General features: G+C 40.3%; 4 protein-coding genes across 4 annotated transcripts; 2 read left to right on the top strand and 2 right to left on the bottom strand.

Moving 5' to 3' along the window:
- Window positions 1-6,187: 6,187 nt before the first annotated feature.
- On the top strand, window positions 6,188-7,065 carry F4817DRAFT_236307 (uncharacterized protein). Its single transcript, XM_049298972.1, has one exon. The coding sequence runs from the start codon at window positions 6,382-6,384 to the stop codon at window positions 6,802-6,804; it is 423 nt and encodes a 140-aa protein (XP_049155617.1). The 5' UTR covers window positions 6,188-6,381; the 3' UTR covers window positions 6,805-7,065.
- Window positions 7,066-8,938: 1,873 nt separating this feature from the next.
- F4817DRAFT_236274 (uncharacterized protein) lies at window positions 8,939-9,517 on the top strand (the record flags this gene model as incomplete). Its single annotated transcript, XM_049298971.1, has 1 exon — window positions 8,939-9,517. One exon carries the CDS (start codon window positions 8,942-8,944, stop codon window positions 9,338-9,340), a length of 399 nt encoding a protein of 132 aa, XP_049155616.1. The 3' UTR covers window positions 9,341-9,517.
- Window positions 9,518-9,737: 220 nt separating this feature from the next.
- F4817DRAFT_361214 (inosine monophosphate dehydrogenase) lies at window positions 9,738-11,109 on the bottom strand (the record flags this gene model as incomplete). The annotated part of the gene is made up of 5 exons (XM_049306373.1): window positions 9,738-9,846; window positions 9,907-10,083; window positions 10,174-10,259; window positions 10,344-10,924; window positions 10,986-11,109. 5 exons carry the CDS (start codon window positions 11,107-11,109, stop codon window positions 9,738-9,740), a joined length of 1,077 nt encoding a protein of 358 aa, XP_049155615.1.
- A 1,327-nt stretch (window positions 11,110-12,436) lies between these two features.
- Window positions 12,437-14,012, bottom strand: F4817DRAFT_361213 (uncharacterized protein; the record flags this gene model as incomplete). Its single annotated transcript, XM_049306372.1, has 3 exons — window positions 12,437-13,545; window positions 13,598-13,886; window positions 13,938-14,012. The coding sequence occupies 3 exons, from the start codon at window positions 14,010-14,012 to the stop codon at window positions 12,437-12,439; spliced, it is 1,473 nt and encodes a 490-aa protein (XP_049155614.1).
- Between the last annotated feature and the right edge of the window lie 7,434 nt (window positions 14,013-21,446).

Here is a 21,446-nt window from a genome sequence, read left to right as displayed (position 1 = left end):
TTTATTTATTTATTTATTTATTTATTTATTTATTTATTTATTTATTTATTTATTTATTTATTTATTTTATTTATATTTTAAACGATTAAAATGTTATTTTTAATAGTTTTTAATATAATTATTTTAATAATTATTAAGTTTAATAGTTAATAAAATTTTACCGATTAATATATATAGTTTTATATATATGTTAAATGGCGTAAAACGTAATTTTATGTCGATTTTAATGTTTAAAATATATTTTATATAATAATTTATTTGTTAATTAAACTAACGTTAATTGCGGTAAAAAAAAAAGTTAAAATAACAGTTATAAACTATAAAAAAAACCTTTTTATAAACGATAAAATATATAATTTATATAATAATAAAAAAAAAACTTTTTAATGTGTTATTTAATTTAATTAATTAAATTTATATATTATATTTAAATTTAAACCTAAATTAATTATATGGTTAATTTTAAAATTTTATAATTAATTATAATAAAGTTTAAAATAATTTATTTAAATAAATCATTATTAATTTAAAAAGTTATACGGTTATTTTAAAAAAAGTTAATATTATTTAAAAAAAACGTTATTATTATTATACGTTAAAAATATAAAAAAGTTATAATAATAGTTTATAATATTTAAAGTTTTAAAAAGTGGTATAAATAATAAAAACGTGTGTATATTAAAGTTAAAATTTAAAACTTAATTAAAGTTTAAAAATAATTATTTATATAAAAGTTTTTAAAAGTTATTATTGGTAAAATAACTTTTAATTAAATTTAAGTATAATTTAATTAAATAATTAAAAATAAAACCTTAAAGTTTATATAATTTTTGTTAAATAATTACGGGAAATAATTAATAATATTGTTATATTAAAAAATAATATTATTGTTTATAAATTTGAAAATATTTGCTATAATATTAAAAGGTAATATGTTAAACCATTTTTATTTATGTTTTAAAAAGTTAAAAAAAAGGTATAATTAATTAATAAAATATTATAAAAGGTTTAAATACGTTGTTTATAATATATAAAATTTAAATTTTTAATATATATTAAGTTAAAAAAAATGTAAACTTATAAAAATATGTTTTAAATTTATAAAATAATATAAATTGCGTTATTAATTAAATAAAAATAAAAATAAAAATAATAATTATTATTTTAATTTGTTAATAATATAACTTTTAAAACGTTAAAAATAAAATTTAAAATAAAACCGTTTTTAACGTTTAATTTCTATTGTTTATATGTTTATTTTATTTTAAAAAAAGCGGTTTTAATTAATAATAATTAATTTATTTTTTATAAGTTTTTATTTTAAAAAAAAAGTAAGTTAATAATAATTAATCCATTTTTTATAAGTATAAATAATTTATTAAAAAAGGTAAGTTAATAACGGTTAATTTATAATTTATAAACGTACGGATTAAATTAAATTATTTATATAAATTTTAAATTATGGTATTTGTAAAAAACATTAATAAAAAAATAAAAACATTTATTTAAATATAATTTTTTTATATAATTATTGTTTTAATTAAAAAGTAACATATATTTTTTTTATAAATATATATAAAATTATAAATAACCATTGTTTTAATTAAAAAGTGGTAATAAAATAAAAATAAAAAAAATAATTTTATTAATTATATAAAAGTTTTTTAAAATAAAGGTTTTAAAAGATTTAAAAGTGTGTTATATTAATAAAGTTTTTAATTAACGTTATAAATAACTTTTAATTAACCATTAAAGTGGTTAATTTTAATGTAAGTTTTTTCGCCTCGTATAAAAAGCCACACATATACACGGTAAATAACTGTTTTTTTAAATTAATTTAAGCTTTTATTTTAAAATTTATCCTTAGTTTATATCACCCGATTAACACGTATATATTTAAAAAAAAAATTTTTTTTTTTTTATATAAAAATGTTAAATACCGTAATAATTTAAGTTAATTATGTTAACTTATAATTAATTTATTTTAATAAATTTAAACCATAAATTTAATATTATTTATAAAGTTATATTTATTTTAATAAATTTAAATTAAAATTTATTAAATTAAGTTTATGTTTAATTATGTTATAAACGTTATAAAACGCTTGGTTTATATCATTATATTTGTAAGTTTAAAACTTAAAAAAATAACATAAAATTAAAGTTTTAACAAATTTTAATTTAAAATATGTTTAATATATTTAACTATAATTAAAATAGTTTTTTTAAAAATTAAACTTTATATTTATAATAATTTAATATTTAATAATAACGTATAAAATAACTTTTATTTTTATAATTTAAAGTTAATATTTTACTTTTTTTACCTTTTTATTTTTTTTATATATTTATATAACATCGCGTTATAATATCGTAAGTTTTAATGTTTAAAAATACGTAATAATATTAAAAATGTTATATTAACATTTATAACTACGTGTTTAAACTTATACATATATTTACAATTATGTATAAAATAATTCTTTTTTTAATTTAAAATTAATAATTTAATTGTTTAAACTTTTTTGTTATTTTATATGTTTATATAATATTACGTTATAATATTATAAACTTTTAACGTAATATATTTTTAAAAACGTTATAACCGGTGTTATAACTGGTGTTATAACCGGTATTACGGTTAATTATTACTTTAAAACGTTTAAAACGCGTGTATTTAAACGTTTAAAACACGTATATTTATTAATGATAAAATTAATAAATATTTTAAATTAATTAAAATTTATTTTAAACGCGTTAATATTATTATTTTTAATATTATATTTTTAATATTAAACAATTAATTATAATAAAAATTACTTAAATTATTTTAAATTAAAAATTTAAAATTATTTTTAAAATTATATTAAAATTATAATTAATTAAAAAATTATATGGTTAAAAAAAGTATAACCGTATAAATAATTTTAAATTTATGGTTTAAATTTATTAAAATAAAGTTATATTTTTTTTAACCACATTATTTTTTAATTAATTAAAACCCGGAACAATTTTTTAAAATAATATTAAATTTATAATTTAAAATAAATTTAAAATTTTATATATTAAAATTATACGTTTAACGTTTTAAAATAATAACATTAATAATAATATTAATAACATTATTAAAATAATAATATTAATACGTTTTTATAATAAATAATAATTAATTATATAATAATTATTAACTTTTTTATTAAATTTATTAATTAAATTTACGCGTTTTAAATTTTTTAAAATGTTAAAAATAATTATAACGGTTATATTATAACGGTTATAACGCGTTAATTATAACGTATAATAATAACCGTAATAAATATTAAAATTTAATATATAAAATTATATAAATATATAAAAAAAGTTAAAAAACTTAAGTAATAATATTATTAATTTAAAGTTATTAAAAAAAATTTTTTATACGTGGTTATAAAATATTAAATTATTATATTTAAATATTTTACATAAAGTTTAATATTAAATAATTAAAACGTTAAAAATTTTTAAACGTTAAAATTTAATATATAAAAACGCAATATTATATAAATATATAAAAAAAATAAAAAATTAAAAAAAACATATTATAAATTTTAAATTATTAAAATTAAAATTATTTTATACATTATTATAATATATTAAATTATTATAAATATAATATTTAATTTTTTTATTATTAATAAAAACGTTAAAAACTTTTATAATACCGTATAACTTTAAATTAAATTTTTTTAAATACTTTATTTATAACTTATAAATATAAACATATAAACCACGCATTGCGTGGCGCAAGCAGGCGCAGCCCGCCTCGAAAATTTCGGGTCTAAGGTTACCTGAGATAATGGCTAACTACCCTTTTAAGTTAAGCTCACAGATTTTTTTCATTTTGGCACAATGGCTTGTTTGGTCAACCGTAACCGCCACGCCCTTACTATGTACAAGGTTCTTAGGCTTTTACTTTTTAGATTTTATCACATTTTACCCCTGAATATTGAACGAGAACAAACACAGCGAACCCACACTATTTCTAGTCTCTTATAAGAAAAGCCAACATAACGGGCTTCACATAGTGTATTCCCGCTGGATTGCACAATAGCCCTGAGTTTACGTAATGCGCCATCGTTATCATGTGACAATCACGTGCCCCTACACCCGTGGCTAGCAGCCACGCAACCACATAGCCACATAGCCATACCACACACCAATCGCCAGGTCCACGATTCGATTCCTGGACCTTGCACCCGTCCCTTTTTTAACGCATTACTTCGCACACTTTTGCCTGCTACGTAAGCGGGTCGGTCTCCGCGTTTCGGCTTCGCCGAAACGCTCCGCCGACCCGGTATCCCATGGGCGGCCTTCGGCCGCACAAGCCACATCCAGGAGCCTCGTGGCTGTGGCTAGCCTTGGCTGTGGCCTAAGGTTGGCTGTGGCCGTGGCTGTGGCTGTGGCTTATCATTCGCTTAAAAATCGACCAAAACTCCACTTCCTTCAAGATGCACCCAATCAACATCCAATAAAATCGACCAAACCCCCACCTTTCCTTCCTATTCCGGTAATTCTCAAATCCCAAATAGGCAATTTCTATTTCCTAATCCGGACGAGCTCCCATAGAAAAAAAATTCGACACAACATGAGGGCACCCCTGCGGGGCACCACAATAGCCCGAGTTTACGAATCACGTGCCGCTGCTGCAGCAGCGGCGGACAACCTCGAACATTAAGCTTTACTAGAATTCTTTTAAAAAATGAAAGATAAAAAAAAAAAAAGGAGCATGTGGGATTCGAACCCAGGCTCTTGTAAAACTTGGATTACTTTAGGTATGTAATGCGTGGCTACGTGATTGGTTATGTAACCGTGGCTATGGCAAAAAAAAAAAAAAAATACGTATTTCGAGAAAAAGATGAAAGTGGGGATCTGGAAGAGCACGTGAGAATTCGAGGATGCACCCAATAAAAACGCTCGAACGTTGCGCACGGACGAACTTCCTATTTCGAAAAAAAGCCAGGCAAAAAGATCGTCTGACAATATCCCTCGTAAACTCGGGCATAACCCTTCGTAAACTCAGGGCACATGGGTAACCCACATATGCATGCTACCTGTATGGACCCCTAAAAGAAATCCTCCTCGAATTCTCACTGATGTAACATTTAGAGAATTATTCCTATGACCCTCTAGACTTCTGTTGCTCGCCTCATTCACCTATCTTTTTTTTCCCACTTTCGCCATTTTCTTCAACGGACAATGGTCAATGGGTTGAACGATGAGCTGGCAGCTAGCCCATGCTACTACTCCTGCATATGATAGGTATTCCTCCAATCTGATTGAGGGGCACGAGAGCCTGCAGCATCGCCAATTCTAATCCAATCCCAATTCGACATGCAACGAATCACCGCAGGAGCACAAAATTTACGTCTTACTCTACTCCCCATTCCTGGGTCCGGCAACTCTCGTCGACCAACCTGGTGATCCGAACTGCAAGCATCTGTCCGGCGCCGGTTTACATATGCACAAGCTGTACTATGATATCCCGTCGCATTATTATCTTATCCATCTCCCCATTTTTCCCTCCTGTTTGGACATGCACTTAGACGCCTTCCCATCGTGGAATACGTACCGCCAAACCATACCCACGGCTCCACGGCTCCACGGCAGCCACTGAGCATCAACTCTTTTATCCGGGTAGTGCTTGTCCAACCGCCACATATAGAATCCGCCCTCCGGCACTCGGCCACCTTCGCTCGAGCCAGTCTAACGATTCTTCCGCGTACCAGGGTATGACTGACTTCCCGCTGAGATCTACCTCCTACCTAGGTAGCTTCGGGGTCTGCATATCGTCATGTCCTACCTCTGTGGTGACCCCTGTAGGCGCCGAAGCAGCTCCTACAGACGGGAACCTACGACGTGCCAACTCAAGAAGATACTATAGACGAATTATATCGTCTTACTACCTTGAGTCTGCACACATTGATCCTATCACAAATTCCCCGTCTGCGCCGTAGGTCCTCTATGTACTACGTCCCCAAGTCGATCATCGTTGGCCGTTGCCGAACAGCGAGACGAATAAGATTTCGGCCAGCCTTCATCAACGACCCCGCCATCGTTGTTAGTTATTTGGCTGTACACCTGATGTAGGCGTCTGGAGTGAGTGGCCGTCGGCCCACGCGAGACAGTGATCGCTAGTTACACACTGCGACCTTGGAGAGTTGGTTGGAGTAGGCTGCAGATAATAAAATCGCCCCCTTCGCCCAACCTTCTATTCTCTGGCCGGTTTCTCTTCGTTGCCGGCACTTTTACTTCGTTTCTCGACGTTCACTGCGCCTATGGCGCGCCATGCTTCGAAATTATCATTCTTAATCTTCCACTCCGTCGGTGCGCAGATTGCCTGAAATGTATATACCCCAGACGAACCCTCTCAATCCTGATTCCTCTCTGGCTCCGGCCATAAGACTCGGACCGGGCCTCACATCCGCACACGAACTCTCCATACATGACAATCTTCCCCTTCTCAAGTCGGTCTCATCCCAGGCGCGCCGGCTCCTTGCCCACGGCCTTGGCATAATCCCGACTGTCCATGATCATGCATCGAACCTACAAAAGCGATCGGGGGCAAGCGTAAACACCACTATCGGCGTGGTAGTTGGTATTCTCCTGGCGGTATTCCTGGTCGGCTTTTTCGCCTTCCTATACTTTTACGGAAGGTCAATTCGCTTTACTCGCAAGAGGCGTCATCGTCGCAAATCCTCCGGTTCAAAAGGCAACTCGGAAGGCGGCACCGGCGGTGGCACCGGCGATCCTCCAGCGCCTGCATAGCAGGTTTCGTTTATTCCGATTTTGGATCGTCTTTACGAAGTTATGCGGCTTGGAAAAAGTTATGACTGCGAGCGGCAGCGCCCTACGAAGATGGTAGAGGGAACACGATGGGCATATAGCTCTAGTTACGGGGGTTTTATCGGATAGTTACAGAACGGCTTACACGGCGGCCAACAACAGAATGAACGGGCTCTTGTTATGAATCACGAGTAACGTCTATTTAAATCGGGTTTATCATGTGTGTATGATACGAGAACAAGATTTGTACGAGGCGTAGGAGGAGTTTTGGGGTTGAATTGGTATAGCGAGCGATGGTTGCCTACGATATTGTTTTGATGAATTTCCTACCTATTCCTATATTTCCATTCTCACGATCGTGTTTTTCCGTATTAAGGAACCCGCCCCGAACGCTGAAGGTCCTAGGTGAGTTCAACCACTCGATCAACGGGCCTAGGTCGCCTCATTGCCCCCACGCTCGTTGATCGTCAATGTAGCGTTGATGCCCAACGAAACGCTTTACTCGTGCACCCACCATCAATTGTATCAGGCTCTCGGCCACATTCCATCCTATGCCAACTCAGCCCCTTTGTCGCGCAAGGTCGCTGCGTTGAACCAATCATATTAGTTCTTAGCCAACCACCAAAGCTCTTCTTCAACTTCAATACCTCTCTGCCACGACCCGTTCTGTCGTACAACAGATGCTCACCTTCTATGCATAAGGTACAGGTGGACCCCTGACACGATTCCACGGCTAGGTTGCCAACTCTTCCTCATCTCATAAGTCAGCTTCAAATAAGCGACACGTCCGTAACGTACCTATGGTGCTTCGTCCTATAACGTCTCTTTCCTTGTCCTACTACTTAGCATCAGAATATTTAAGATATTATTCCGCAGGCCGCAATTCGCTCACTCCGATGGCTCCCACACCGCCGACTAGCCGTGAACAAACTGGCCAGCATCGAGCCGAGACACGATCTTGCGGTGCTCGGGCATCAGAGCCCTTTGCTAGCTGGCAGGTAGGACACCTGTCTTATGAGGCAATGCCTGTTGTAACCGAGGCTTGTTAGTAGCATCAGAAAGGATATACTATGATCGTCAAGGAGTATATCCTATCCGGAGTAGAAGAGTATACTTCTGATGTGTCCCGCCTTAAGTTAGGTATGTCTGATTACTATTATTGTTAATAAGAACCGGGAAAGCAAGCGAGGACTAAATCGGCAGTTCCTAGAGATGGAAAGAAACCAGGTATTAGAAGTGCGTTATTCCCCTCACTACCATTCTTCCTCAACGTGTTGGTAGTAGCAACATATCAAATATCATTGCAGCCGTTATGGCCAAGGGCCTGGAATTATGTAGGAAATATTTAGATTCCTTCAGCTATCTCGACAGCAACGCCGTCATCAGGCAACCCAAGGGAAGGTTAAAAAGCCAATTAACAGTCTTTCCATCACCCCTTACTTGAAGATACATTAGCCGAAGAGGTCATGGCGTAGTAATCTGAAGATATGACGGAGTAGATAAAACCTCTTCGCGGGGCTTTTCGAAGCTATTCTCGAATTCGAGCCGGTGGCAGGGCGGCAAGATTAGCCTCCCTTGCTCGGGTCAAATATAGGTACTTAGCTCGAACTTAGAGTCCTACCCTTTTTTTCCTCCTCGCTTTTTAACAGATCTCCAAGATCCTATTCTATAATACAAATTATACTTTTGGTAATTATTTTTATTTTCAGTAAGACTTGTCAGCAATAAGTGGTATTCTCGATGCCCATATTGTGTCAAGGTTTGAGAAGACTTACAAATACTTCAAGCAGGGAGACCCGTCACCTTGTAGACGATGGCTAAAAGTATTACTACTCAACAATCAGGAGATGGATATCATACTCAGATATATTTACCCCAAGCATAGACCTAATGCATTCTAGTAGTATAGCCATCCCCTATCGTATCCCACTAGGCAAGGTTTCTCCTGAGCACCAAGAGCTCCAGCGTGGGTACACTTCTGAAAACTAAATTGGTATTGAACTGGAAAAGTCATAGAAAACATCAAAGTCCAATTGATAGTCCTTCGATCGGTTAAGGAGATGAATAAATCTCGAACCCTGCCGCGTCCAGCCTTACGGACTTCAACGCTACGATAGTCATGAACTACACAGCAGTCCACACTGACGTGTCCCTCGGCGACGCTGGGTACTATGCCTTTACGCCTTTTATACGCTGTTTTGACGGCGTGCTCTCCGACTGCGATGACGACGATGACGATCCCGAGGACATCAATGCGGGCAAGCTGATCCGTGCCTGCGGTCTGTCATGGATTAATGAAGGCCAGTCCCGATTAAGCCCTGGTCACCAACGGTACTCTGGCACCGAGAGTCTCGTTCAGACAAGTAGTCCTGCCGATATTAAAGAGGAGCCGCAGTCTAGTTATGATAGCGTTGCCGACCAGGCCACCGTTAACAAAGACAACAGTTCAGCCAGGAGTAGGGCTAGCATCGCAACTCTACTTATTGCGCTAATGTGCGCAGCATACAATTTCATATAAGAGCTGAATTATACATATAGATGTCAACCCTAATACAGCCTTGATAAGGAGTAGCAAAGCGTATATAAGTTGCTCTTTAAGTCTGTTGAATCTTACGAGAAGATGAGCTAGGGACTACGAGTATACAGGAGCCTGTAGTCATTCATACCCTATATATATATAATATTAATATATGGCTACGAAAATGTTATAAAATAGTCTGACTGGGCATTGATTGCTTTACTTACCTACCTAGGTACCTATACATGTTGTAGACATAGCGGCGGCGCATAGAAATCTCAGATTATAGGGGAATAGTTTAGACGATGTAGTACATACGATATAGAAGACTGTCTTCTCGTCTCCTGGACCATCTATCCTTCCTAATTCTGCGGCTACTTTATACTAGCGAACTCGTTTAAAGGAACGACTTTAGGCTAGTAATCGCCTTCAGTGCCTCCTCTCTCACCTCTTTCGTGATCTCCGCGGCCGGCTGCTCTTTCTTAATCAAACCGACTCCCGTTCCGCTAGCAGAGGTCAGCTAGAGCTAATATATAATACGATCAAAGAGGACAAGGGCTACTTACGACCAAGTGACCAGCCTAGACACGTCGCCGCTGTCTTTGGCAGCGTTGAGCCGCTTCGCGTTCTCGTCTAGAGGCACCCCGGCGACGTGGTCGTGGTACGTTGGGGTAACGATGGCGCGGCCGTCATAGATCTCGGGCCAGTTTATCTCGCCTGTGATGTGGTCGTGGACTTGCGACCTTGGTGGCGCGGAGAAGCGCGAGATGTCAGCATATCTGATTCTAGCGAGTAGTACATAGGTAAGGAAAGGGGTAGTAAATAGAACTTACTTTACCGTATTGGAGCCTCCATCTGACGTAGATATGATCGCCTTTCTCTTATAGTCTTGCGCGTCGGACTCGGGTGCTACCATGTACTATATAGGCACTCCATGTCAGCAACTCAACTGTCGCACACATGACTTTTCATCGGTTGGATAGGTCGGTATCGAGGAACTTACCCTTGTACCAAGTACAGCTCCCTCCGCACCTAATGCCAATGCTGCCGCAACCCCTCTACCATCGGCGATACCACCGGCAGCCCAAACCGGGATCTCCTTGTCGGGAAACTCGTCGCGCAACACATCTATAACCTCGGGGACTATGCTCACAATACCAGCACCGCTCGCCCACTGGTGACCGCCGGCGTCGATGCCCTGCGCGACGATTATATCAGCTCCGTAAGCAACCGCCTCTCGAGCAGCCGCCACAGTCCCGACCTGGACCACAATCTTAGGGTTCCACGGACTTCCCCGAGACCTTAACTCCTTTACGATAGTCGAGTGAGTTCCCGGTGCTTTAGGCGACGGTGCGAATAGCCATATCGCAGCTGGTCTGTGCCGCTTCAAGATTGGCACAACCGTCTCACCAAAGTACCGCGCGGATGGCATGAACGTGAGGACCCCCACGCCGATGGGCAGGTGGCTGCTATCATTCTTAGATGTCTCTAGGCCGAGAAGTTGCCACGCTTGGGTGAGTTGGTCATCGAGTGTCTTTAGCGCAGGTGAGTCCGGGTTGAAGTCCCGACCAGCCTGGATGAAACCTAGGGAATTAGTATATTAGCAATCCAGGGAAGAATTTATATCATCTATAGGGCAACTAACCTAAACCTCCAGCTTTTGTCACCTCAGCTGCCAGCCTTATATTGGTAACTCCACCCATTGGAGCGCTAATTATCAAAGGGGACGCGGTGGTCGGGAACCACGACTTCATACGTGAGGCTGCCATGGTCGCTATTCTTTTGTATGTTGTGCTCATTTGAATTTTCCAACTAAATGTTGTAAACTTGAAGAGTAAAGTTGGATTTATGATTTATAATTTATTTCGATGACGATGTGTCTCGGTGGTGTTTGTGATATATCTAAAAGTGATATGATATAAGTTATCATCTCCGCGGAAATGCCGAGGCTAGAAATAAAACCCGAACCTTTCCTTTTCACCATCGACTTATTTCCAAATTTCAGTTGACCCCCTTAGGTCCGGACTTCCTTACGATGAACTCTGCTTTAACTAGAAAGTCCCTGATTCATGAGTAAGGGATGACTACCAAAGAGAGCAAACATCATGCGCCGCATACCGACAGGATATACTTACCTATTTCTTATAAGACTACCAGTTGCTCCCACGCTAAGACCAAAATGTTACTTAATATATGAATATCTCCTCGGAATACTCTCTGTTAACCAAGGTCCAAGATCATGAGCTAGGGTCGTCAAAGCACAAAAGATATGCGAATTGTGAGCTGCTATTAAGATACTCGCATTTTGTACCTAAGATTGATTACCTAACCTCATCATTATATCAGGTTCCGAGGTCCCGCTTGTTCAAACCGCAAGAATAGTTTATCCGATATTTCAATAAGACCTCCATGCATCTCGGAACCAATTAAAAGAGACGGACGGCATCTAATATTCCCCAATGAGGGGAAACCCCCACCTCGATTCCCCGCATCAACCAAATGTATTTGGAGATCTCTAGTTGACGTGACATCATAACGCCCTAATCAGAAAGACAACACATCAAACTTTCAGTCAAACTTTGCGTCAAGATTTTCTTTTATACTTCTTTTCTGGCTTGCTACCATTGCTGGTAATCACCCGTCTATCATCTATCTGGATGAATGCAACCTACTAAAAATCGATTGCTTAAAATGGTGCCTAGTCTCATGACTATATCACCCTTGTTTCTCCGTAATCGTCCCTCACCTACTACCTTAGCTGGTTTGCCCTAAACTCAGCTTGGATACATGCTGGCTTCGCAAAAATACGCCATCGCCCTTCATCCTCTAACTCGTGCTCGAATGCCATCAAGATTTGTCCACCTTAAATTACCAAACGCCTGTAGTGCGATACCAGCTGTACCGCAAAAACAAACCCCAAAAGACATGCCCTTATCCGTGAGGTGTCGAGTTTATATCGACTGTATACAGCCGGCCAACGCCAATGCCAATGCCAATGCAGGTAATGTGATACGATGAAGGTGGAAATAAAATAAAAATACATTTGCCGAAATGCTGCATACTGTTAAAATATCGAAACAGGAATGCAGTTGCTTATTAATGGGAATGACTCGAAGGCCGTTGATTGGCATATGCAGGGAGAAACTCAGGAACGATACCAGAGCGCAAGTCATACCGTCGACCCAGTGGCTGGTAGTGCATCTGGCTCGAGCCCAGGTGATACTGGGAAAGCGGAATAGACGGAGGAGGGTTGAGAAGGGTATTGACGCGACGAACAGGTTTGTAGGGACTCGCTCGCTGTTGTAGGTATACCAGGGGCGAATTCGAGATCGGCGTATGGGTTCCATACGATTCGGCTAACGGGGACGAACCAAACGAAGTTAAACCCGTTGGGCTCTGTCGCCTTGTCGGAGTGCCATAGTTGGACGGAATCGCATAAGATGGCGTCTGTGGTCCGCAAGTAGTAAGCACTGATCCCTGGGGCGCCCAGCCAGTCGTTGTGGGATATACTGTCGACATAGCCTTCATTCCAGCTCCGAGCGGTGGCAACGATACACTCGGCTGGGAGTAGGTGGGCTGGGGTTGGTATACGGGTGGGATGATTGCCTGGCTTGTGTCAAGCGTAAGGTGTGGCACAGGTAGTCGAAGCGGTCCGGCGCCCCCATGAACTTGCTGATTCGGCGGCATCGTCGTAACAAGCGGTTGGCGAGCGATCCGCTTCGGAGTGGGCTCGACCGCGTCTCCCCCCTCTAACCCTCTCTTTCGCATCATTGGGTGACCTAGACTCGGCTTGGTTGCGAGCGGGGAAACTGATGGGGTAGGATGGTAAGCATTCCAACTTTGAGCATGAACTACAGGGCTAGGAGAATATGCCGCCGCAAGAGCCAATGGTGTACACTGTCCGGTTGACGGTAGGATGCCAGTCGGTGGAGGTTGCGAAGAGGCGAATCCGGCGTGAGTCGGCGAGGGTATATTCATCGGCATAGGAGGCGGGGCTTTTCGACGCTTCTCTTCCATAACCGCTCTCTCGTAGTATTCGTGGAAGCAGGCCAGCTTCTTCAACCATTCCTCCCACTCCTCTTTAGATGTCAATAAGCCATATCGCATGTTGCTCAAAAATTCCACTTCCATGACGTGAATTTCTTTTACCGAAATAGACGAAACTTCTGCCCACGTGTGGTTCGTATAGGCATTGTCATCCAAAACTATAATACTCGTTAGAAAACTTGTGGTACAAGCTGCTAAGAAAATACTTACATTTGTTACCTAACATTAGGGCCACTGTTAAGAGCCGATATTCGCTACCCGGGCTACCATTCACTTTCGGATTCGCCTTCTTCAGCCGATATACAAACAACAACGCCAAGAGGATCACGTTCTGCGTTACTTGGGTCGTGGAAAGGGTTTTATTAACCCATTGCTTATACGCGGGGCAAGGCTCGGTATATGCGGACAATGGGGGGATCGGCTCGGAGGGTGAACGTTCCTTAATATGCTCCGCAGCATTTATCGTATCCATGGTTTCGAACCAGAAGAAGCAGGTCATCTAAGAAACTGTCAGCCAATATACAACTAAAAATAATAAATCGAAACCTACTAGGGCGGCAAAATCATCCAGATTCCCTCCGTTTGGACTAATACACGTGGGGAGTTGCAGACTGTGGGTTACCATAGTCGAGTCCTTCTTGGAGACTGTGCCTTCCGAGTGTGCGCTGAGATTGCCAGTAGAGGCGGGGGTAGTCGATCTAGTTGATGGTCTCGAAGACGGGTGCGATTGTTGGGGAACAATTGTCTGGGAGGGATAAGGCTGCTGATATTGCGATTGGTGAGTCGGATGAGCTGCAGAGAACCCAGTTACGACGTCACAGAATACTCCTCCCGTTCGATCTGCCTGCACTAAGCCGGCCGGTTGTCTTGCTAGAGCTACATGGCTGTTGTACGTGTTCGATAACACGGGGTTGTGGTATGTGGCGCTCATGTTATTCTCGGCGGGGGGCGTTCGAAGACCACCCTTGAAGAAGGCAGTTCCGCGGAGTTGCAGATGGTCTCGTAGCTTTTCGCTGTTGCTGCTGCTATAGTCTTGGGTATGGCGCAGTGGATAGGCCGTAGTATGGTTTGGAGATGGGAGGTATGGGCGGAAGCTCGAGGGCACGACGACTGAAGACATGTGGGATCAACTTGGTTTGGCGTTTTGAGTAAAGGGCAGAGAGGATCGCAGAGACAAAGAAATGAATTAAATGGAGTCCCTAATCATGAAGGGTTGGTTAGGGTCGCGGTGAGGTAATGGAGCCGTATCCGGGTGACGTTGGTGAAGTAACAAGTAAGTTCCTGACTGTTGTGTTCCATTCACTTTGATGCTGAGTTGCTCCCACGACGGCCTGAGCTGTGAAGTCCCCACAAGAAGAATTTGGTACAGACGATTATGTATTTTTATTAGTGACGGGTCATCTCTGATGAGCCATGTCGAACGAGAAGGTAGGTTCTGGGGAGGAAGGAGGAAGGAGGCAAACGTTCGGAGAGTTTGATCGTTCCTGATTCCAGAATATCCAGCTGGTAGGTTGCCGTTGAGACGATGTGGATAAGGAAATAGACTCGATATAATTCAATAGCAGACAGGACAAGGTGCTGCGGTGCTGCAGTGCTGCGGTTGCACAGGGAAACGGGCAACTTATTAGGTTACCAAACTGAGTCCCTTCTATACCTCCTTTCCCGGCTTTGTCTCGTGTCGACTGCTTTTTTACTTCTTTTTCTATATTCACATTCGGCAGGGTTGTCCTAGCGGATATGGCTGGGGTCCACGAACAACAGGATTCATCAATTGAAACTTGGGGTATTATGAAAGTAATAAGTAATATACAGACAAATAGTAAGGTCACGAATGTTCCAAGGGAAGACAGGGTACGGAATTAGATATTATGAATGGATGAATGAATGAATGACTGTTCTGAATGAACGAAGGGCTTGTTTGTATGTACAATGGACTTACACGACAATACTGGAGTATGCAGTGATTACTTTAGGTACTGTAGCAGTAGTAGCAGGTAGCCGGATTGAGACTGGGCCGGATTGGCTGGATTGTGTGGTTGCTCATCGACTGTTGATTGGTGCGTTCCATTGGACCAAGCACCAAGCCCTTTTTTTTTTTTTTTTTTTTTCTAGGTTGCCCTTCCCCTTCCCTCAGGTACCTTGACCTGCTTGACACCCTGTGAGCATGGAAGCGTGAAGCGTGGAGCGTGTGAGTGGCCAAGCTGACCGCGGATAATGGATTGGCTGGACCGTAGACCGCAGACCATTGGGCCGTGGGGCCGTGGATACGGTTCGGAGGCGTCCAAGGACCAAGGGCTTACGAGGTGGTAGTTTAGGAAAGTCTAGGTAGGTAGTTTAGGTAGTGTGAGAGGGAAGAGGCGTGGATGCGTAGGTACGCATTGTATTATTGTTCAAAGGTGTAAATGTGGGCCGTGGGTTTAAGCGGGCTAGCGGGCTGGCGGGTTGAAAGTTTTGGAAGTTGGAACAAGGCTTTGAACCTGACTGAGAAGAAAGTGACGAAGGGGAGTGGCGTTAAAGGCGCAACTAGCATGATTTTTTTAGCATTACATACTATGTGTATGTATGTATTCTAGTAGTCACGACTGGGTTCGTCAAGGTTCGCTAGGGAGTGTTTTGAAAGAGCAATTTACTCTTAGAAGCTAGGAAGGTACATCCGACCTGGCTGGCTTTACCATACGATGCGAATGTATCATACCACTCTAGGAACATTGAAGGCTAGGCTGCTAGGGTAATATGTAGTGGGGACAGAAGGAGGTGTGTATTTAAAAAAGAAAAAATAATGGCGTACCTATTGCTAGATACACCTGTTTTAAGCAAAAAATAATTGGGCAGACAGGGGGCAGAAAGGAAGAGAGAAAAAAAATTGTCAGCAAGCCCCTCCTTACCCGCAGGGCTCTTTAGTTGCGTAGTTGCCCTCCGACAGCACATATCGTCCGTTTGTATGTACTGTCCATTTTCCGGTGGGTGGTTGGCGCATCATCCTTTACAACAAAGTACATTTAATACAACGGTAGATGAATGCAGTGATCATGTACCTATTCCGTAGTGTATGTAGGTATGTAGGCAGATATGTGTGTGCACTGTAAGCCTTAAGTGTGTCATAGGATAAATATTTCTGAAAATGCGACGCTGGAAGTGGATTCTTGTCATTGAAATGTTTGGAATGGACTCATACATACGCACATATCCAAAGGTTGTCAAAGCCACTTTACTACTACTATAGGTTAGGTACCTGATGGTGGGTAACTCTTCTTTTTTTTTTCCCTTCTTCTCATTTTATTTAGCATGTTCTCTTGTACGTACATGATAATATTTGATTACTGAGGCTAGCCATTAATAGTGTATGATTGCTTTATCCACCAATAGCAGCAAGCCAGGGTCCATGTCCGCAGTGTAATTGAAGCACAACCATGTATTCATGTATCTATGTACATTACATACATACATATGCCCAAGACACTTCGACGTAATGAAATGGACACGGCAGAACTCGGTCATGGTTATGGCTCGTGGACGATCTAGCTCATTTCTAGCTCATTTCGCTACTTTGCTTCCTTCTTAATTTCTTAATTACTCGGTATGCTTGAGTTGGCTAGTTGGAAACAAAGCGGAAGACGGAAGACAAAAAGTAGAAGGATGGCCGATACGGAGCTTGAATTCACTAAATCCATGAGCAAAAAAGATCCCCCCCTCATCAAGGATGAATTCGGAAAACGTAATAAAGGGGGCTTAGGGCAATCGGAAGCCGGGGTGTGGATAAAAAAGATGAAGATGGACACGAGCAACAAAAGCGCAAAATGGCACATGGGGGAAACAGACGGACTAAAAGTGGCTCTTTGCTTGCGACATCCTTCTCACCCTCTTTTGATCTCTTATGCTCTCGTATCCAATCAATTTCTCGCTTAAACCTATTCAGGATCTTGGTATGATGATGATACATGATACCTGCCTTCGTTGAGACGTCGGCGGAATCGTTAAACACATTACTACAACTAGTCCAATATCCCATCCCCATGTCTTTACCTGCCATTTACAAGGGAGGTAGGTTACTCGTTCATATAGTACTCATTTCATACCGTAGCATTTATACGATGTGGTTGGAGAGTTTACCTATCTGAGCATGTGCATGAGAGACTTCATTACAGCTAAGCTACATGTAATCGTTCCGAATCATTCCTACGTCCGAATGTCTGGCTCATGTTACAGGGCTACATGGTTAGCCACGTAACACATAGTGGGATGCGGTTACAAGTGCCGCCTTGTCCGTTACCCAAGTACAGATATGTAAGTGATGTAAGTGTTATATATGTACATTCTATACATATAGCTGGTCGAAGTAAAATATGAATGCTATTGCGTGCCATGTACGGTACGGATCCTTTCTTTTAAAAGGCACTAGACTGTTCGAGATCGATCATCAATCAAGATTTAAAGGTCGCCGAGCATGGGTCGTAGAAGAGTCAGTTCTCCGAGTTGAGTTGCCAACTTATTAAACTATACTAGTTAGTGCCATATACCGTATGAACGCTAGTAGTGTACATACAGCGGCAACGACAGTTACGGATTTTGATATCAACTACAATCACAGCCTTGTTACAGCGTCCAGTAATATATTGTCTATATATATAACATATACAATTCAAAACGTCCTTAAAAATGGTATCTACCTTAGCAACTAGCTAGTGTATTAAACTTGCCAGTATTAATTAGGAATGCCAATAAATATTACTTCTCCATAAGATTAAAATTATCCAACAGATCTACGTTCAAGATAACCGTGTATGAGTTTACGCCTATTATACATTACAGCCAGTCATTTCAAATCAAAGCCCAGCGTTCTTAAAGAAGAGAGGGAGGGGAAAAAACGATAATGCTAATCTATTTCCACACGAGGAAGCATATACTAGAATGAAACAAATCAATAATCTCACATTCATCAAGACACTCAAAACAAGCGTTGAAGCTGCGCTGTCTTGAACTCGTTTCTTTGTGTACCGTGTATGTGCATCACGACCCGATACATAGGGGATCCATAGATAGATGGCACGGTGGACCAGCTCGCAAACAAGTTGGTAGCAGTTTTCTATCTACATACTATGTATGTATTATCCAGCAATAACAGAGGACTCCGTTTTCAAAGTTGGCGTCCAGAGCTAAAGCAGCGCTCCAGATGTAACTCGGGTTGAGTGTAGGTAATATGCAACTTTCTTCAAACAGATCTTGTTGGGCTGGAAACGGACATCTTTTAATGCGTCCGGGGTAGGAGAATGGGAAGAGAGGCATTTTGCGTGGTACCGGCATCTTGGGAATGCCAAGGTAAAGGAAGTCTGATGGAAGCACACATAGCGAAAGACGCCTACTAATTTAACTACCTAGACAATCTTTGTTTCGCTAGGGACACACCCACGGACGCAAAAGCCTGCATCTTACCTCAATCCCTTTCAAACCCTTGAGCTTCAATGGCGTTAGTTATCCCGCATTTCTGGAAATGAGCGCATCCGATACTGTGGATGCTGGATGCTGGATGCTGCATCGTCCTAGCACCATGCAGAATTCCAGTGGAATCTAAAGCATCAACTTCCATATTATGTAGCGTCGGCACGGCTATGTAATAAAGGAATAGCTTTTTACAAGGTATGAAAACTGGATAACTAACTGCGCCTAGCCGCACGGGGTCATCAAGTCAGCTTCAGCTAATGACTTTTGGACTTGAATAACGGAAACGGCGATAGCGAATGAGAAGAAGCGCACCGCGTAGGAATAATGATGAAGTACCACGTAATGCTTACGGGCCTCCTTTAGCGTTGTTAGGCTTTGAGACCCGGACCGCCCTGGCGCGATGGATCGTCTACTATGTAGGCATGTAAGGTGGTATATGTACTATGGTTATATGGGTATGTTTAACGAGTGGGCCAGGTATTGCGGCCTGTGCTGCACCTATTATAGTATAGCGCAACCTTATATGAATAATTGTATAAAATTTGCATTTGGCTTATTTAACTTAATGCGATAAAATATTTAGATTTTAGGCTATTTAAGGATTATTTTGATATATTTTTTTATTAAAAAATGTATTGATTTGGTTGAAAAATGGTAATATTTGATATAAGTCTTTCGATGTACCTGCTTGTCCCGGACACAGCCACAGGTACCTGACCCACTCGTTAAACTTTGGCCTGTAACCATAGTAGTATGTAGCCCCTCATAACCGTGCCTGGAATGGCGGTCCTTCGTAACTGATCTAGTGGTGGCATATGTAGACGGCGGAGGGCGGATGTTGGTACATAATAGTTTAGCACTGGACTGACCGGACTGACCGGACTAGTCTAACCCATGTGAAGAAGTACGAAGTGCAAAGCTTTTGCATGCTCATCGTTAGGAGAGATATCGATGCCACCATTAGAATCACCGGAATGATGGATTCGACATTTGATCGCCATCGTATCTGACAGATTAATAGAAATTTGTTCCAGCACCTGACTAGATGTACTAAAGGATAACGTACTAGGTAAAGGATAGTCAGTTCGTAAAGACTGCAAAACGTGTAGTTACATACATAGTATCATCAGAACATGTATCATGTCACGGGCCTTCGCAATACGATCATTCGACGAGGTCCTAAGTTATCAATCTGCAGCCTACCTTCCCCTAGTTAACTTTAGATTGGCTTCATCACCTTTATAAAGGTTGCCTACATGTGTAGGCTATGGTAGGTTACGTATGTTGAAATGCTGCGTATTGCCAATACGCATGTATGTAAGTATGTATGTGGTAGGTGATGCATTTATTTTCGTCACGATGAATCTTAACAATAGCATCGCAATAACGTGGATATAACGCAGTTTATTACGGTCCATGTAAAGTAATATATGTACGGATTAATCGTAAATGGAAAATCAAAATACTCGATAACGGCAATACCCCCTGTTAGCAAGACAGGTTATGTATCATTATTTTCTTCCCGCCAAGGGGCCAGCCTCCTTTGCCCAGCACATTATTGGACTATCATCAGCAAATACCCACACTACGATATAAGTGAGTCTATGTAATATGTAGGTACAGTATGTATGTATGTATGTATGAAGCCCAAGCAGCCATCTCGAGCAAACCCGTTTAGAACCCTTTAGAAACCTTACATAGTAGTTAATGACTCGAGAAGAGCCTGCATGAGATGTCTCGGTGTCAGGATTTCATCAGGGGAGCATTGCAGGTAATTGATCCCCAGTCCGAGCAGGATAAATGTATGTAGGTATACATACCTACACAACTTGCATCCTCGGCCGCCCGCCCTGACTTGTCTTCGTGGGTGGTCCGCCTTAATAGTGCATCGCGAGTTGCGTGCATCATGATCGAGGAATATCATCAGCTCATCGCAGCATGGGAAAGAACACGGCAAGGGACAACGCTAAGGTGTTGTGCGTGCGTGCGTATACGCATGTAGCCTATAACACGGTCCAGTACTGATAATATTGCTACTACCTACTCCCTTAAGGTAATTCCAATGCCCGTTCCAAACAGCCAGATAAATATCGTCAATCATGCCGGAGTGGAGGCTCATTACGTAGACCGTTAACAAGTGCCTATTATGCTAGCACTTTAACCACTTGACTGTAGCATCAGCCTCGGAACAAGTCGTCAGATCGACATGCCATCAGTTCCTTCTTCTCCTCATCATCCTCGCCAACATCACCACCACCACCATCTTTTTGTAAGCCGAATTACATAGTGCCATGCCTAGGTAGGTATATACCAGACATTATTACTCCTACCAAAGGCCGCCTAGTCGGTCGGCGCTTCTTTATGAAGAAAATGTTATTTTTGTCGAATCCAATCCAAACTTCGTTTGTGTTCCAACACCCCCGTCTCCCCCCATCTTGATTCGACAAGGGGATTTTCTCCGGGGGCATCCACAACTCTCACGTGTATTGACATGGACCCCGATCCCAGCATGATACATAGTTAGATAGCATGCATATCAACTTCCTGCGGTGAGGTTGATACATAGGTATGTCTCCAGTTCTAGTCGATGATCATCGGTGTTTTGGTATGCACAGCCGGA

This window comes from Daldinia loculata (assembly GCF_022478755.1).
Source record: "Daldinia loculata strain CBS 113971 unplaced genomic scaffold F4817scaffold_59, whole genome shotgun sequence".
Classification (NCBI taxonomy): Eukaryota; Fungi; Ascomycota; class Sordariomycetes; order Xylariales; family Hypoxylaceae; genus Daldinia; species Daldinia loculata.
This window is presented reverse-complemented; position numbering and strand designations above follow the sequence as displayed.